This window comes from Vanessa tameamea, chromosome Z (genome assembly GCF_037043105.1).
Source record: "Vanessa tameamea isolate UH-Manoa-2023 chromosome Z, ilVanTame1 primary haplotype, whole genome shotgun sequence".
Taxonomy (NCBI): domain Eukaryota; kingdom Metazoa; phylum Arthropoda; class Insecta; order Lepidoptera; family Nymphalidae; genus Vanessa; species Vanessa tameamea.
The window spans coordinates 5,857,214-5,877,970 of NC_087341.1; the positions used below are offsets into that span (position 1 = coordinate 5,857,214).

The following is a 20,757-nucleotide window of genomic DNA, read 5'->3' on the forward strand; positions in this document are numbered from 1 at the left end:
AGTATATTAACATTAGGTTATTTATATTAATTAACATATAAAAGTTTTGTAAATGGTATATAAAATAAAGAAAATATTCGTTCTTAAATATTTACAATAAGAACATTACTAACGAGCAAATTACTGACGTGGTGTAAATTGTAATTAAAGCGACTTTGTTGGCCCATTAAAACTATAAATTGTTTACATTGGAATTATAGTTCCGGTTGCCAGTTCATCTGATGTGTCAATTTCTAATTTGACAGAAATGAAAATATTGCCATTTCTTTCTGAAGTTTCAGTTTTCCTGTCAGTATCTTTGCTTACTCCATTAAACGGATTTATAAAATTTAAAATTATTCCTAATTTAGATATTCTTTTTGATTGTCACATTCTTCCTTTTTCTGTCCCTGTTAAATTTTAGGCTTTTTTTGGAACAGACATTTTCTGGTTCAACTTTGTATAATTACATCTGTATCTGCTTTATCTGATGTGTGGTGGGGACAAAGTATTTTAATATATAAAATATATTGAAGAAAGCATCACTACCAATTTTAATCACATGAAGAGTACAATAATTGCTTAAAGATTATTATCTCAAATTTAATAATATTTTAAAATCCCATTCTAAAATAACCAAAAGGGTTTAAAAGATTTTCTCGATTCAAACAGAGTTTTATTTAATATTTCCTCTTGCAAGCGTTCAGATTTTACCAATCGTACTTGACATAAAGACCAAGAAGTCTCAACGTATTAGTAATGTTTTCCCTCCGACCAAAGATCAGCAAGGAAAATGGCAGAAGAAAACACCGATGTTGCAAATTGAGGAATCACACTTCTGAGTGTGATCCATCCAACAACAGCGAAGACTTTCCATCAGTAAAGAAAGAAAACTTAAGAGAGAGAATCTTCGCTTTATTCCACTGTAACAATCCTGTGGTTGTCGGAAAGTGCAGCATTCGCTATAGCTTCCGTTGTTTTACGTGAAACCAACATGTCTATCATTGACAAAAATAAATCGAGAAAAGTACGAAAGAAGGTCGAAAACACAAGATAGAGTGAAAAACAAAAAGTTTTCCAAACATTGTTAACAAGAAAAAGGAGAAAAATAATATAAATAAATCATACTTGAAGAACATATTTCATTAAATAAACATACAGGTAGCAAATATTTAGGATATATCACCACAATTGTTGGATGAGTTAAATTTATAAAAAGTAATTATTAATCTTCGTTTCACTTAAAACGTCTGTCTGAATCGTTTGATGGCTATTGGATGTTATGGTTCTAATGTTAATGTCAATTTGATGGTATATTAAGATTAATTGAAAAAACATTGACAATACCTTTAAATATATTTACAAATTAATGTATTGCCATTTCGTCATTTAATAATTTTTCTCGAGGCGATGAAACATATATTAACATAATTTGCTAAAATCGAATAAAAAAGCCTTGTAAAATTCTTAAATGATAATATACCAGGTGAAATGCCATTGAAAGAATTTACAAAGTCCAAAGTTCCCACTTTGGACCTTATTTGGACCGAATAGTATCTGGTTTTATATCTGGCAAATGACGCGAAGACTTAGTTTTTAAATCACCTGGAAAAATATCTTATGCTAGATGCCTCATATATACCAACTGAATTATTCGTTTCTGTATTACAACAACAGATCCATAAGATAAACTTGCTACTTTAGCAACTTACGTTGTAATAAAATATCCGTCATGGTTTGACATTGAAAGTCCTACTTGCAAAGACGAAGGACAGAATTTATGACAATGAATTTCGAAATCTTTATCAACAGAACTAAAAGATTTTATAGTTTTGGTAATACAAAGCAACAATTATTTTGCCACCCTGAAAATAGTAGATTTTCAGGCAATGTTGACAGACTCTAAAAAACATATAAGAGAAATGGCTTTGCGTCGTATCTTTAAAGAATGCGGTGCAAAATTGCAAAAGTTAAGACTATTTCATGTTGTAGACCTAAATATGGATGCAAAAGTCTATTACCTCCTTAACTGCCAGAGCCATAATACAGAACCACTGAACGTGAAGTAAATGTGTAATGAAGAACTTAAGCCTCTCATTGCCTGAGAAAAGAACAATAAAATATTTTTTATGCATTCACCTAGCCACACTCAAGCAGTTGAGAAGTCAGACAAACGGTAACTGAAGTCTGTGCACAATATCAGCGCGTGAAGGTTTCATTAAAGCATAGATTAGGTTTCGCAACCTTCGCATGTACTATTTCTGTGCGCACCTTATCCAATTGTATGGTATATAATTTTTGTTCGACTTAAATTTATGATTAATCACCGTTAACGAAAAAATTGCAAAAACTGACTATGTTGGCGTCAAATATCAAAATTGTTGAATATTTTTGACAAACCACAGAACGCTGACAAACTACTCATAGATATTATAGGTAGATATTTTTAAGACCTTACTATTTTTACAGATGACTCCAGCATCTAAAGATGTACAAATGCCTGCTGTGTCTCTTAATTAGAAGTTATTCTTACATAATTTTGCCTCAATTATTTGTAAGAGAATCAATAGCTTTATTATGAGCTGTATAATTCGCCGAATCACATAGAATTCGATAAGTCATAATGTTTGTAGAATGTTTGAGCTGCCTTCTTATTGTTTACTACCCATTTCGGAATTCATCAAAATTCCTAAAACCTTTCTTTCTACAGATTAGAAAAGAGATTATTTATGTTTGTCATTAAAAATGTCTCATCGTTAAAGTTGTATAGATAGATAGTCACATTGGTATTCGTGACAGTGAAATTGGTTATCAATATGTTAAAACATAATTAAAATTATACAGTATTCTGCATTGCAGTATCGATCGCATTTGCAATTTTATTGCTCTCTTTTTTTTTTGATGAATAATTTATTGATACAATTTTTGGGCTCAACTTGTGATACTGTTTATTTATTTCACTGTTATCTCAAGTATAATTCTGAAGTGTCAATTTTCACTAGCCGAATAGTGCTTATATAACGCCTATAAATAATAATGGTAAAAGCAGTACGTGCCACTTATTCTACCCCATGGTAGAGTATGAAGGAGTTTTTAGGACAAAAGTCGTATTAGAGTTGACTTTGAGTCGAGTAAGCTATGTCAGGGCGAGCAGGAGGCGTGCTCCGGATTGCGGAAGGACATATCCTAGATCACGGGATGACAATTTCAAATAACTCGCATACGTTGTGTTATCACCTGTATGGTGCTGCACACGCAATTTATTTTAGAAAATAGAACGAACTTTAAACTTTAAATAACACGAAAAATGTAATGCAAAGTAAAAAATAAATGAATTAGATTTATTTATTAAGAAGTAATGTACATTAAAGGTACTTTAAAATATCGGCAGTTTTAACATTTTTAATAATATAAAAATTTTTGTTGTTCTCGATATTGGGTCATCTGGTACGAATACCCTCGTCTCCTTTTGACCATAATACTTAAATATATATATTTTTTTAATTAATGATATAATGAAGCAATAATTATGTTATTACTAGTAGATAGATACATCTAAAAAACAACTAGTTGTTTTCAAGACTTAATTAAATAAGCTTCGGAGGTTATTATTCTCATGTGTCCATCGTTATAAGGAGACTCAGCTCATTTGTCGGTATATATTCTGTTTATCATGTCTTTTATATATGGAAACGGACAGTAATGTGTGATTCATAATCTTGGAACTTGTGATTTGATTTGATAGGTTTTTAACAAAAGTAATATAATTATGAGTACATACTGTTTTTTTGCAATAAACTATTAAGACCTACGTCTTCTGAAACTGTCTTTACTATGTAACTTTACACATATTATATAACATGTTCCCTAATGCCATCTAATCTCGGATATTTTTGCAAAGTTAACCCCAATATTCGTTTGTGAAGTGTCGAACTCTACGCTAGATGCCTGCATCTAGGATCACTTAGCTCTGTTGAATTCCTCAAGTGTCGAATCCCGATGTTCCTGTTTCTTTCTATCACATCACTAGAACAGTAAGCGCGAGCGTTGTTTATGAATAAAATAGAACCTTATCCTAACGCAGTCACGTTATGTACAAAAATGAATAAAAAAAATATTAATGGCTTATCTAAAACGATTTCATATAAGCAATAAATATTGCGTGAATTAATTATGTATATGTAGTGCAGTGTCATTTTTATACAATTAATTTAATTTGTTTAAAATTTTGGATAATTCATCTCTAGTCCGTTTTTGGTGCGACAACTTACTTATCGGTAAGATGGGCGTTGACATTAGAGTAATTATTATCATCATACATATAGCGACGATTTTATTTATTTCGGCCAGAACCACAGGTTTAAAAAAAACAATCACGGTAAAAAGCAGTTGGTCTTATGTACGCCTCAGACAATTTTATTCTTCGTAATTGCGACTTGTGTATAAGTAGCGTTTTTATTTTACCTACGTTTTGTTTTATATTTACTAACAAGTTGATATGTTTGTCAATACTTGACTCTATTGTATCACCGTGATTTTATTGAATACGGACCAATGTATATGTCAGAATTATTTTTAATTAAAACTATATAATAGGTACTTATTTAGTGCCGAGATTATAAAAACATTTACATTGGACGTGTGTTGTGTTCAATTTTGCATTTAACTTTCAGGAGCCTCTAAAACTTTTTTGTCTAGGCCTATAATTTTATAATACATTACAACCAGTTCCTGATCGAATCATGTTTTTCAATGTAATATAAATTACAATTGACATTTGAGGACAAATGCCGCCAATAATATGACTACCATTTGTACCTACCCATCGGCACCAGATCGAAATTAGATTCCGGTTGTAAAATTATCGAAGGTCCGTTTAATATAAATAGTATTTAATTTCTTTAATTTTATAATTCATCAAGCTCTAGTTTCTTCTAATATTTAAAATATTTATGAAACACCTTTTTGTAACTACATTATCAAATTTGTTAGAGCAACATCACAGTACACGTCAATTTTTAATGTATTATTACGTCGTCAAAACCCTGACAATGTAACCCTGTCAATTGTAAACCTAATACACAACCACCCTATTATACTTTATTAAAATCACTTAATAATCGAGACATATTTTGCTAAGTAGGTCTTTCATTCACATTTGTATTATATTACTGTTCCTCTTCCACCCGTACATAAATATCACTCAAGACAAGGATGCAAAATATATTTGTCAAAAATATGAGGTAACTTTCATCGGGTTTCAACCAATAAGTCCGCAGGGATGGCATCGCTATTATGTCAAAATGACAATACACAAATTGACTGACGTGACCGAAAGACTAAACTCCAAAAGTTAATGCGGGTCTTCGCAAGAACTTATATGTCATTGTGAAGTCAATCTTATGTCTATAAAAATAGAGCAAAAACTCCGAAAATATGACCATACATTATTGTAGTAGCGCTTTAGATTCTACTGCGTTTGATTAAAGCATATATTACATCAGCAGATTAAAAGTACCGCCAACAAAAGAGATCGTTGCAAAAAAAATTTGAATAGTAGTGAACAAAAGCTCATAAAAGTTGGAGATTAATCGGGGATTTAGACACAATATAAACGAAGCGCACACATGTCACTAGTCACAGCAGACGTACTGATGTACGTTTTGGGTTTGTTTGCTCGATGACAACTGAACGGGGGGCTCTATCATAATATGCAATAATTATTATGATTAAAAGCTATGCTCTATTGTATTGAATTATAAAGATAAAAAGTAAACGTCCTCTTTAAATTCGATAGTCAACTTATATATAAATACGGCTCAGCTATGCAATAAATGCAGTTGTATGCTTATAACACAACACGTTAATCTAAGACTTCATTTGTACATAGGCCTATTTAATATTTATCACTTTGTGCTTAAAGGAATGAAAGCTGGGACTCTCTTTCAAATCAAATTTTGGAAAAATCCTCTCTAATGGACCCTTATATAACGAAACGTATCTACCAATCCGTTCCCAATTTCGTGTCTCTATGTGTTATAGTTTAAAACGAGATAGATAGGATCAGGTGATAAATTTTCATAGTATCCAATTATTATTATCTGACGTTAATATAAGTATGTACATGTTTGCATATACTAACATTATTTTTTTCTATATTAAGGGAATAATAATATATGTGTTATACATATACATATATATGTATATATTATATAATAATTTATATAATAAATCACTACATGCTAGTGATCAATCAAGAACAATACATATATAATTATTGAGACCTTAATAGTTGTATTTTATTGAATATATTTCACAAGATTATTAAAATTAAGGTTATTAATAGCTTTTGTAATAAAAATTACGATCTTTGTAAAATATGAGTACATGCATAGAGCACATTATTTTAAAAAAAATATCTCAAATTACAAAATTATTTCATTCGAATATAAGATTGTTATGTATATATATTATGATCAACTCAATGAATGGCTCTTTTCAACTCGAAATTTTTAATCCAAATACAATCCAATATCACTTCCTTAAATCGAACATAGGTGGTACGCTTATATTGGGCTCATACTCATAAACACATTACATCAAAAGAGATATATATATATAACGTAATAATGATATATTAAAAAGTGTATATGCTTTTTTTTAAATTGACTCATATTCTTTTATATTATTATTGAGCACCATCTTCGGGGTCTTACATTTCTTAAATTAAAGATAATAATAAACGCCAAATCTCTTTTATGACTAGTCATAAGTTCTAGAACTAATTTATTTATAATTTAATCGTTTGCTTACATTACATGAATATCAGCGCCAACAATGTTTTAATATCTTATTGATAAAAAGTTTTAAATTATTGAATACAGTTTTCACAAAAGTTTCTTTTATTTAGAACAAAAGCTTAAATTAGTAACTTACTTAAAGTAAATAATTATCACATTTTATTTTAAAAAAATAATTACCAACTGGTAAAAATCATTTTATGTACAGTAAATATGTTTTGACAATTTCGATTGTCAATTGTAATTACTGCTTATTAATAATACGAGTAAAAGTTTATGAAGAATCTTTTCCACTTCTATACATATCACTTATAATCCTTTCAATAGGTATATCACCAATAGTAGCCCTAAAAAAGAGCTCCACAATAGTACTGCTGGAAACTCTTCTGACAACTGAGAGCACCTGGAGCAACTGACTCAAGCGCGTAACATCCAGAGGATACATACGAGCCGTATACTGTAAAAATAAAAACTTTATTACATTTATTTTGTCTCGATATATTTATTTATTTATTTATTTATTTAACTCTTTATTGCACACCTAATATACATAAAGATAAAAAATATATTTTCTTTAAAAGAAAATTGGCCAAGCAAAAGGCGGTCTTATGGCTTATAAGCCATTTCTTCACATATACATATATATATAACACACTTTCAAATACCAAATTCAAAACTACAATGAATATCTAAAAATTCTCACAAGATTTTCTATATTAGCTCGATTTGAATAAAAACACAAATTAATAATACGACAATTTTTAAGAATATGTTTCCTAAAAAATCGTTAGCCTTAATTTTTGTATCAGTATTTAATAAATATATGTGTATATATGAATCAAAGACATTTACCTCATTAAGAATTCCTTGTGAATGATCCTGCAAAGCAGCAACTGCAGGAAGATCTTGTAATTTTTTTATTTCAGTATTAGTCAAATTGTTTTTGTCTCCAAAACTAGTTTTGAACAGTACAATTGCTCGGAGGCATGCATATTCGTTGCTATCCGGACGGATTTTTGCAAATTCGGCTAGAGCTGTATGAAATTCTTCTATATATTTACAATCTATTCTCAAATTTTTAGCATTGAGTAGAATTTTCAAATCAAGGGGATAAAGAAATTGCGCTGAACCTATTACAAAAAGATCTCGCCACGATTCTTCTAACAAAAGAAGCCTATCAGAAAGTGATAAAGATGCGAAAGCTGGGACGTTTTTGGCCCATTTTACGTTCATAAATAACAATCTGGCTGCAGCCTCGCACATGGCTTCAGGGTCGTTTGGACTGAGAAGAGACGTAGTGATAGGAGGAGGCGATGGCACTTGAGGTTGACACGACGTTAGAGGTAAAAAATTGAGTCTACTGTAAGAATGGTATGGATTATGAAAAAGAGACACTGACGGAGGGGGTGGCATTAAATTATGTTTGGGCAAAGCTAAATCTAAAACGGGGGGCACCGTTAGTGACATATCTTGAGATGGAATAGCTGGGTCTTTTAAGAATAATGCCATTTGTCGACGTAGGGTAGAATTTCTTGGACCCCTTTCATGCTGAACCGCTGAAAAAAATGTATAATTTATATCGTATGCTTTATTTATATGATTTTATTTACACAACTTAATTTTATAACTTACCATCTTTATTCATTCCTACATCAAGACATTTAGCCAAACGACAGGCTCGGCATTGATTGCGATGTGCCTTGTCTACTAAACAAGCACCGGGGTTCCTCGCTTTGCATGCATAGCGACGATCTCTTCGTACAGATCTCTTGAAAAATCCTGCGCAGCCGTCGCAGGCAAAAACACCATAGTGTTTTCCCGAAGAATGATCACGACATACAGCACAAGGAACATCGTACAAAATACGACCTGCCAAAAAGATATAATTTTAGTGGTTGTAGTTTATATCTGCTTTATAGTCATATTAAAAGCTGAAGGGCCGGCCACCCTGTCCACATAACACAATAGGGGGATTCCTGATGCGTAAAATTTTGGAGCGACATTTTTTCTTCTGTAATTATTTTGATTATATTTACAATTTAAAATATTTTATAGCCGTTTTATTGTTTTACTTAATTGGTTATGAGACATGAAATATTAATAAAATCATGTCTGCATCATCGAAATCACGTAAATTCTAAGCATTTTAAACGCGTCATCCTCCAGGTAGATAAAAAAATATTGCATTCATGCTTACGTAGCTGAAAACTAATATATTTTACGTTGAAATGCTTAACATAAATTAATTTGTATTAATAAGAAAATACTTTTAAAAGTAAAGCATTCAATAAAAATAGATTTTTTATATGCTCAAAAGCATCCCGATATTATTATTAACGGGATTTATATAAACACATCATATTTTTTCTGAACATTAATGGAGTCTTAGCATCTTACTGGAGAGTTAAACATACATTTCATCAGATGATTAAGTCCCAGACCAAAATTATTGTAAGTAATATAAACGTGCGGCGTAAGTTAAGTTGGCTTAATCGTATTAAAAAATCAGTGACCATTAAATGTGTTATTTAATAACTATTATTTATTCTCTATTTTTGGTAAATTTATTTTTGTCAGATATTTAATAGGTTACATAAATATGACGAATAGAATATTGTTCAAAGGGGGTGTCTCACAACATCTCTCTTTATTATTTTGTATTCATGTAAGTCAAAAAAGGTACTTGTACCTAAATCTTATTTACAGAAGTCTAAAAAAAACTGTCATAAATTTAATGCTGACAGAGTATGACACTTTAAAGAATTATAATATCATCAAGGTAGGACTGGGTGGTTAAGCCCCGCCCTTCATAGGGTGACTCCACCCGGTAATTTATTATCGCATTGAAATTGTATAATTTTGTGACAGTTTGGTTATTTAGCAGCCGTTTCAATTGTAAACAACATAGTTTATTTTTTAAGTTTTGATTTAATCTAATATTATATTTAAATAATGAACGTATGAGGAAAATAATATTTAATTAACGAAACTACAAATGAGCTTAGAAATACAAATTTAGGTCATTTAGAAATTGAACGAATCTAAGACTCGTACAATTTAAGAATGCTTTTCAAATAACAACAATTTTTCATACTAAACCTGAAACAAATTCTAACACTACATATTACTCAATGATTATTATCAACTATTCCATAAACGAAATAAATGTAAGCTAAATTCACTTCTGGCAATGTGTAAAAAATCGTACACGATAATCTGCATTGTTTGTTCGTCCTCGGAACGATCCCACGGCACAACAAACCGTTTAGCGAGAGCAGATAATATGGCTATATTAATACACCTCCAAACACGACTATAGTCGAAAAGGCACAAAGGCACTTCCATACAATACGACATTCCGAATAAAACGGTGCACATGAATGCGTACACTTGCGAGGCAGGAAACGCGGTGTCGAATATAAGATGATCAAAAAAAAAGATTCACAAAACTCGACTATAGACAAAGGCAAGCACAAAAGCTAAGAAGTAGGGCTTGGGAACAATTTATAACGTCTTAATAAAAGAGAAATACAGACCATAGACTAGAGATAATTAAATTGTATATAAGATGTCAATTTCTCTTTTATTATTGCTGATTGATCATACGTTATAGTTAAATTACAGATACATTTTTTCTTAATTTTTAACAAATGAAATGTAAGGCTTATTATTTTACAGATTTTTTCTAAGATAACTTATTATAATAATAATGATAATAAATACTTTGTAGTCGTAAAGAAAAAAAAAACAACGCGAACCAACCATTTCTAAATATACTATAAGATCTTTCTTCACTTAGATAAGTCATAAATATAGTTAACATTAACTCGCCTATAATAGATATATCGGTATAGACCGACAGTGATTTTTTTGTCTTATGATTGCAACGTTACGTAATTTTATATGAATGTATATTTATTTAGGGTATAATTTTGGTAGCTATTTAAGAAATAGGTACAAAAAAAACTACGTAAATTTCCTCCATTAAAATCATTCTAATTATCCACTTTACAATAATGTAATGGGATGTATTCCATGACATTATTTACATTCATCAATTTTAATTATCTAAACATTGCAGCTTGTTTAGCGATGAGCGTCACCCGTGTGACTCTTCACCTGTAGCTTTTACATCGCGTGACACCTACGCAGGGTTATATCGACAACGAACACTATTAATTGTTACTGATAGGGAACGGGATGCTCTTCGTAATTTATCAATATCATTTATTTTTACATTTTCCCACGTTAATGTGCTTTAAATTAACGTATCGAATACACGATTTGCACACCTTATTATTATCTATTATTGGCGACAAAAAAACGACGCATTTAATGATAATTAACTTTAAAAAAAAAAAATTCTTCGAACAATGAAAATATCATTAAAAAATAAAAACTATTTATTTACAATATTAAATCATTTTTTGAGTTTTTATAATACTACAATTAAACACTTGAAAGTAAATCAATGCATTTTAGAAATTATCTATTAAAATTTAAGTAATATGATTTTGAATCTAAATCTAATAAACAACATTAATATTTTATAATTTTGGAAATACGTTACTAGGAAGGAAAACACTTATTAAAAGGTCTAAAGTAACTACATCGTTATGACCCCATTTCATGCCATCCAACATATACTTATTTAAAATGGTTCATGATAACTATTGGGACCCAATATAGGCCAACTGATAGTATCGTCATCGAGCTAATTTGCAAAGAGCAGTATGGGGTGAGAACGGGCGCAGATGCGCAGGCGCTCGTGGGAATACCATTACAGCCAAATTATCTGTGACACGACATCTTCCTAAGTTGTTTCAGTAATTAAGACTAAAACTATGATCAGATTTATAGCTAAGATCTTTCTTTGGATATCATAAATAGGTACTTACTTGAAGAAGCGGACATTGACTGCATTTCCATTTTGCTGAATTATTTTTTCATATTCTGAAACAAATGACCATTTCAACTTATTATAAACTAGCTGTTACCCGCGGCTTTGCCCGCGAAGAATATGAATATATTTAAAATTAACTAAAAATGTTACGTTAATGTAATAGCTCTTTGTATACCACATTGGTGTGTATTTCAGCCCTTAGGGTAGAATATCCAGAAACGCTTAAATGCGAATCAACTCATTTTCAAGCGGTAGCCCAAAAATAAAATTTCGACCTTCTAACTTCAAAATGACAGACTTCCAGACTAACCTGAATACGAAATGTTAACACCTATTTTTCCCTTTAGGCCTAAAATATCAATAAACGCTTAAATATGTATCTACTCATTTTTAATCAGTGGCACAAAAATAAAGTTTCATGCTTCTAAATTCAAAAATGACGGATTTCCAGACTAACCTATATAAAAAATGTCCTACTCCTATTAAACCCCTTAGAGGTAGAATATCTAGAAACACTTAAATACGTATATAATCATTTTTAATCAGAATCCCAAAAATAAAGTTTCATATTTTTATTTTTATTATATTCATTTAAATCATATGCTGTAAAGGGCCATATTGATCAATATTAAATCAACAATGTATTTAAGGTATTTCATTGGATAACGATTAATGCTGTATAGGTTAAAATCGCTTCGAAAATTAGCCAATATTTGTGGTAAAAAATAAATGAGAAAAAAATGTTATTGTGGGTTATCACTAACAGACAGACACATACCATCGCGGACTTTTTTGTAGACATTTTTGAGGTGTACAATTCTGTAGTACATTATTTTGATCTATCTAGTAGGGTTCAGCCAGCGTTTGCAATGTAAGCGCAAAAAATTTATAAATTTACGACATCACGTTAGAAACTTTTAAAATTATCAGTGTTACTTAACTATATTGTCTTTGTTGTATTATATACAAAAACCTTCCTCTCGAATCGCTCTATTTATTAAAAAAAACCGTATCAAAATTCGTTACGTAGTTTTAAAGATTTAAGCATACAAAGGGACATAGGGACAGAGAAAGCGACTTTGTTTTATACTATGTAAAGAAGTATTATAATTAATTACAGATTATATAATAGACTATTTTAGCCATTTTTGCTATAAATAAAATATAGTTCGTACTGCTGACAACAAATGCCTATAAAATTATAAATCTAAAGGGAATTCAGGTGTCAATTTGAATGAAGAGAATATTAAGAAATTCTACATAGGTATATACAAAATGCAAATTTTGTTTAAGCTTATAGAAAAGAAATATTTATTCTCATTTTTGGAATCTTTTATTACGATTAAATATTTTTCACACACTTTATTTCATGTGAAATGAACCTTCAAGTGCTACACCATCCCTTGCGGTTTTTAAGGGCCCTCAAAATCATATACAAAGTCTAAAGAAAAAGAAAAGAAAACGTAATAATCGCAACAAATGTACGAAAATAATGAGCTATTATTCCTGCGGCCGAGCTGACATCTTTTTGGCATAAAGCGGAGTGCTACTTGTAATTTTGTTCATTATTCATATTGTTCTAGTGGCTACTCTTTGAACTAAACGGCTTTTAGCTCGAGTACTATCGAGTGGCTAACACTTAATTCTTTTTAAGCACTTGCGGTTTCACCAATGAGGTATTTATGTGTGAGAAATAGTTTTAATCAAACTTTTTTGTCCGCTTATCTAATTATACGATAATTATTCTTAAATTAAAATTGTTTCGAATAAAAAAGGTGATGTTTTTAAACTATTGATTTTAGGGTTTTTTTTTGCAGATTCATTTATGTCTCTAATCCATGTCTCGTACAAAAAGAAAACATAATTTGCGTCAATAGATAAATCTTTGCAATCGACAGTAGCCGGAGACTTCGCACTCCATTATTTGTTTGTCGGACACAGAGAAGCAAAAGTTGTTTTTTTTAAACCGTAATTACAGTTTCGCAAAACAGGTAATTATGTAGGGATAATCTCAATAAGTAGGAAGGCACAATAGCACGGATGAGCCGTGCCGGATCGAATGGGCCCGGTGCGCCTTGGAGGGTTACTAACAAAGGCATCGCCAATAATAACATCGGAAAGTCGGTAGCTTCTTGCTTTTAAAATTGCGATACAAAAAATATACTGTAGGTAATATTTTCGACAATTATGACTTTGACTGGACCTTAATTTTTTTTTGACGATTCTTTGTGTTTGTATGTTGTTTTTTATTTTATTTAAATACATGCAATATAAATAATAATTACCCATGTGAAAATTAAATATAGGTTTCTATTTAATTAATGTTTGTTTGTTTTTTGTGAAATTCATAGACAGATTAAAACTTTATTACACGAAATCACAAGACTGTCTTTTTTATAAAAAAAATATCCCGGGATCGTTTTCCCTAATAACGATATATATATAATGGTAAAAAGTTTAATATTTAGTATAAATAATCACTCAACTGTTAGACATATAAGGAAGTATCGTGAAAAATTAATTAAGCCGAGAGTGCATCACAGTTCAAATTAAACTACTCTAACAGTTTATGAACCTTTTCTTTTGTTTTATTTATACATAGTAAGCGATATAATATAGAAGCATATTCGTTTTAAGAGCAGAAAAAATATTATTAAATACTATAACACAGATAAACAATTACATATTACAAAAAAATAAATACCAATTGTAAGTTTTAAGACAAAATAGAACAAGTGATAACATTACAAATTATAATAACACTTGTATTTTAAAAGTTATCTCAATATATTATAAATCAGTAAGTCATAAATAATTCAGATTTCAATTATCGTAATATACCATGTATTATTATATGTATTTAAAAAATATATATATTGAATATGACTTACACGGCGAAGTTACTTTATCGTCACAGAAGGAAAACAGTTATCGACTACTGTTAATGTTCCAACAACTTAAAATTAATTGTCAATAAGCGTGTCCAAAACACATTATTGGTAAAACTTTAACGAGTTAACAAGTAAGTGAAAATTAATTTATAATAATTTTAACACCAGTACCGGTTATCGTTTTTAATTGTAAATTAATTTAACGCCAGCTAATAATAAAAAATATGTTTTGAGATATGAAATGTTATCACTATAATCCCCACCAATATTATAAATGCGAAATTAGCTCTGTTACCATTTCACGCTTAAAACGCTTAACCGATTTAGATGAAATTTGCTCTTATGATAGTTTGAGTCGCTTTTTACTTTTTTTATTTCAACCCTGGGGAAGGTTAATTGGCGGTGAAGGTCTGTGAGCTATAATGTTTTAAAAATATCGCGCGGCAAAAGCCGCTAATACAGCTAGTACAAAATAAATTAAGTCACGTCTAAGTTCAGTTTAACATTAAAGTATAATCATTGAATGGCAGTATTAAAGATTTTAGCTGTCAAAGATTTTGCAACAATATACGGTACGAGATGAATCATCTGAGAAGATCTCGTAGTACCTATACCCTACCTTTGTATATATGCCTAAATCTTTATCAAGTCCCAGGATACCTCTAAATCAATTTAAATTACTATAAGTTCAAAGATTAAAAGGGAATGAAGTTACAAATTGGCAGATAGAGCAGTTCTCGTATTTATAATAACAGTCTAATTCTACGTGCCTACATACGTTTGAAAGACGACAGGGCTTATTTATTATGAACATATATTAAAAAAATTAAAGCCCATTGGTATTTAATCTTACATGCCTGCGTAGGACTGTTCTGTTTACAAAAAAAGGCTAAACCTTTATGTAAATTTCAATAGATATTGTAAACAAATATATAATTAATAATGCTGTATCAACAAGTTTGAAGTTGCTAATTTGTAGTTTTCATAAACGATGTTCTTTTATTTTTTATACTATAAACTTTTACTTGATTTAAGTGTGTATATACTTGATTTAAGTGTATATATCCCGCTGAGTTTCTTTCGCCGGTTCTTCTCAGGTCCGAGGTGCTAAATTCCGAACCGGTGGTAGATTTTTGACAATCAATAAGCAAGTGTAAACACTTCTATATTGAATAAAGATTTTTGACTTTGACTTTGACTATATAACAGGATGTTATTTCGGATCTGGATATGGATACGGAATATATGAATAAAATTTTACCGGTTTCAGATACGGATACTGGCTTTTTTACGATTTTTTTTCAGATTATCCGATTGTTTCGAGTAGTTTTGGTTACGTATATAAGATTACTTAGAAATTTTCAAATAAAAAATTACAAGATATTAATTTTACTTTATAAAAAAAACTAATAGCTTTAAAATACAAGTAGCTACTTACTTATAAGTACATATAACACCGCAAAAACTAAATTATTTTAAATATATTTTTATCGGTTACATTTACGGAGCTCCATAATATCCCTGGTATATAATTGTAAATATTTAATAATGTAATATTAAATACTTGAAAACTAGAGATATATATGTATATATATATATCAATTTATACTTTTAGTGAAAATTATCCAAGCAATAAACAAATTTGAAAATTATTCGCTCATAAAATAAATGTTTTAATATTATGTATCGGAATCGATTTGCTTTTAATTTTCTGTGCAGTACAAGAACAAGTCAGTTTAAAAGTGAATTGAATAGTTCCATTACGAATACAACAAAATCAATTACGTATTATAAATAGAAAAAACAATTATATCCATATACAACGATACATTAAATGAAAAGTTTTCTATTCTTTTAAACAAATAATATACATAATTAATTTTACAATTCGGTATATTTGTATATAACAAATAGCATAGAGTTGTAAAGACATTAATTTGAAATTTTTCGGCAGGACATTTTCGTTATACCTACTTATAGTAATGTTAAATGACAATGGTGTCCTTCTCTAACAGATTTAGATCACGGCACTCTTTCCAACAGAAATAATTACAGGAGAGAGACGCGGTACAAATGATAGTGACACAAGTGAATACATAAGTGAGTCTACTGTACTGCTGCTGCTGTACTCATAATTTCTTGAAAGAAAGAATAATAACTTGATATTTGCCCTATCTGAGGCTTGAATCCCAGATCTCGTGATACGAAGCCACTAGCTGTTGTCAGTTGGTAAATAAATATGTATAATACTATTTTAGAGCAAAAATATTTTTGTCATTACTCGCAGACTAATCATACTGAAGTGGCGATGGATAGGCTATGCCGTTCAAAATCCTACTAATATTGGAGATTAAAACTGAGTTGGATCATTGAAAAATACAGAGGGACAACATTGGATGCATACGGCACAGGACCGGTCAATAAGGGAAGGTCCAGCGGCGGTTCTATATAGTTTTGGAATATTTATATCTCATCTGCATGAATAAATATTTTTTTTTTATTTATTTTTTTTTATATCAAAATTGATGTTGAAATATTTGCTGGAAGTGACTTTTTTGTTTGAGACTTCGACAGAGTTCGACCAATTACCATTCAAATTCAATATATATTTTTGTTGAACTAGATTTATATTATTTATTTTGATGAATCTCGCTATCACTATAAACCTAAAATTATCTTATAATCATGCTAAGTATCATTAAAATACATCAGTTCACTGTTTGGTGTCAGATATTATCTAACAATATAAACATTAAATCAAACATTTGTGACTTATATTTCTATTTTAGAATATTAGTTTTATTAAAATTCTTTCTTACATTCAATCGTATGAATTAAATACATAATTGTTTAGTGCTTACAGAGGAAAGCATTACATGTTAAAGGCAGACTACGGTTTCCGGTGATCATTGGACAACCGTAGTCTTCCCAAAATATGACATAATTCATCGAACGATCCTCGATATGTAACGTTAATGGAACAGGAGAAAATAATTTGAATCCAATGAAAACTATATAAGTCTGAAATAAAACCGATAAAATTTGTTATTGTTCTTTTATATATTTAAAAAAATTAAGCTCTATATATGTACGTACTGTGTAAATATAAACGTGTAGCGAGTTCAATTTAAGTTGTATATGCTTATATATTCGGTCTCAACACGCTAATAATGATACAAGTATACAACACCCGCATACTTAAAAATGAGGACCGTTGACATCCGAGCTGGTGCTGATAGGACCTACCGCAGTATACTGTCTGTATATCACTACGTATAGTATTTATATAGAAAATACTGATGACTTACTTACAGTATCTTTACACAAATAATACATCTAAATAGTCACTAAAATATTAGTGCACAATCTTAAGACACATAAGTATATATTATATTTTATATGTACGGATAAACGTTTTTTTTTTTTTTTAGTAATATGTCTACGATTTTTTATTTCAATATACATGTTTAAAAAGCAACTAGCACTTACCATCAGGAGTACAATCAACGTATCAACATAACTTCTCAAATGAGAACGAATCAAATAAATATTAATTCCTATTATCATTAGTGTCCTCTGTAGGAGCTCATTCTTATGTGATGTAAAATAAAACATTTGCACAAATTAGAAATACATTTCGCGTTACTAAAATCCGTTATGACTAAAATTAAACTAAAAAATCAATAAATCATAATAGGTACAGCAACATTAATTTCGCAACATAAAATGATTATTATGATTATTATGAAACCAAAAAAAAACTGAACTATGTAAAAATAGCATCATAATTGCTTTAAAAATAAAATCGAAAAAAATAAATAGATCGAAGGAAATAAAATAGTAGAAGTAGCTTAATGAAAAGAATAGTTATATTCGCTCGCATAAGACAATCACAATAATGGTATAAAATAATTTCGCTATCACTTTAAAATGTAAAATCACTTACCCGGGTAATAAAAGTTTATTAGAACACAGCACTCGTGAATTCACTATATCGGTTTATACTTAGTGTTTACGTTCGTGACGTGGTTGATGTCGAAGTGACGCACGCGCAGCCTGCCAGCGAAGGGATGAAGGGACGCGCGGGGTGATTTCGCCCGCCCCATTTTAATGTCGTGAAAAATTGATAAGATTGGCGGAAATCATCACACATCTATTGAATTCATATCAATATCAGTATATCAATTCAGTGTTCATTAATTAAATTAATAAACTGTGATAAAGATTGTAAATATGGGTTTTAAAATTGATAAAGGTTATGTCCACAGCTACCCCTTAAAATTTAATAATTAACTTTTTTATGTCAATATAAAAAAGTTAATTATTAAATTATTAATAATTAATTAGATAGTTTATTATTTGCTCGTTTGTACCCAGCCTATAACACAAAAAAAAGACCTAGGTTACCAGACGGAGTTTTCAGTATACTAAACAGGTATATCGACCTTTAAATATTCATTATTTTTATATTTTATTCATTAACTCGTCCAAGTGAAGAAAAAATAAATATAGTGGTCCCCTTCAAATTTCAGTTTACTATGTTTTAAAATAATTAGTAATAGATTATTGTTATTATAAACTATCAGGGCATTACTAATATAGACAAAGTACTTATATTGATAGTATTTATTTTTTCTACTGTACCTGTCTAAAAATTATATCAGTTTTGTTTACCGGTTTACACAATCATGATGATTAATCTAATAGTAATTAAAGATAGCTTGAAGACGCTTTAGAAAAAAATAATTGTGTGATAGTAAAGACAGAGTCTAAGATTAATGTTTTAAAAAAATATTTTTTCACCTCACCAATACTTGTTTTATTAATTGCATGAAATACATAATCTTAATTTATAGTAATTAATGATTTTATGGATTATAATCAGATCGATTAGTATTTGAACCGATTGTTAAAAAATCCTTATTATTTTAATAAAGTATTTAATATAGATTAAAAATTGAAATTGACTGCATATTTAGAATAAATATTTTTTGATCATAATAAGAATGATATCGAGCTATCGTTCAAACAGGGCAGCAATATGCATTCATTTGTTTGTTTAATAATAATAATAGAAATGACAACGAAATCTCGGTGCCATCTTTAAATCTGTTAACAACAACGACTGTCATTGCGTGACGTATTTAAAATGCTGCAACCGTATTGGCTGACGCCTGCACGCTCCCTGTGGCGAGGGGAGGCGCCTTTATATTAATTTAGGGCCACTTTGCACAGATTACCCTCTGTATAACTGACTCTGGGGTTACCTTTGTGACGGATAGTCATTTTTTAATCGCAGCTCATTATGCCCTTTGTAAATCGGAGAATGTTTTTAAAAATTTAATTGATTCAAGCCATCAGAGAATGTTTTCAAAAAAAGTCGGTGTGATTTTATTGTCATACGTCAATTATAATTCGATGTGAGCAGCATATATCCAAAGTGCTTATTATTATTAAGACATTAAATAATAATAATATGCGCACTTTTCGAGTCGAGACGAGACACCCCCTGTAGATAAAATACGTGACAAAAATAATGTTAAACGAAGATTGTGCGTTCAAATTGGGGTAAACATCTCTGAATCATATTCTTACTTTATGTTTATAATATATCACTTGCTCAGGCCATCTCCGAAATCCCATCCAATAAATAACTATAGAATGAAATTCTGCCACATATCTATTTATCAAACATTAGTGGAGCAGCGTGACGGTACAAGATCCAACAGTTCCACTAAAAAATTAGCAATAATTGCATATATATGCAAAAATTTAATAGATTTCCGTTAAATAAATCCTGTATATCTTGTATGACTATAAGAAAAATCTCATGATACGTAATAATATTTATTTCAAAGATTCCACACCTACTAATTACCTAGTTTTAGCATTTATGTAGTAATATTTAAAAACTATTTACATCTTTCATATGATTATTAATATTTTTTCTGATGTATATAATCTAGATAGAAACGGGCTAAAGGTGCACAATATTACAGGCATGTGATAAACTTCCTAGCTCACTCGTTTTTGTTGCCGAGATGGCCCAGTGGTTAGAACGCGTGCATCTTAACCAATGATTTCGGGTTCAAACCCAGGCAGGCACCACTGAGTTTTCATGTGCTTAATTTGTGTTTATAATTCATCATGTTAAGTATTATGTAAAAGTTTCTTTGATTTTTGT

General features: G+C 30.0%; 1 protein-coding gene across 1 annotated transcript; it reads right to left on the reverse strand.

The window, feature by feature from the left end:
• Positions 1 to 6,938: 6,938 nt before the first annotated feature.
• On the reverse strand, positions 6,939 to 11,708 carry LOC113395969 (nuclear receptor subfamily 2 group E member 1). Its single transcript, XM_026633729.2, has 4 exons — positions 11,678 to 11,708; positions 8,412 to 8,648; positions 7,632 to 8,335; positions 6,939 to 7,236 (listed from the first exon to the last, which is right to left on the reverse strand). The coding sequence occupies exons 1-4, from the start codon at positions 11,706 to 11,708 to the stop codon at positions 7,054 to 7,056; spliced, it is 1,155 nt and encodes a 384-aa protein (XP_026489514.2). The 3' UTR covers positions 6,939 to 7,053.
• Between the last annotated feature and the right edge of the window lie 9,049 nt (positions 11,709 to 20,757).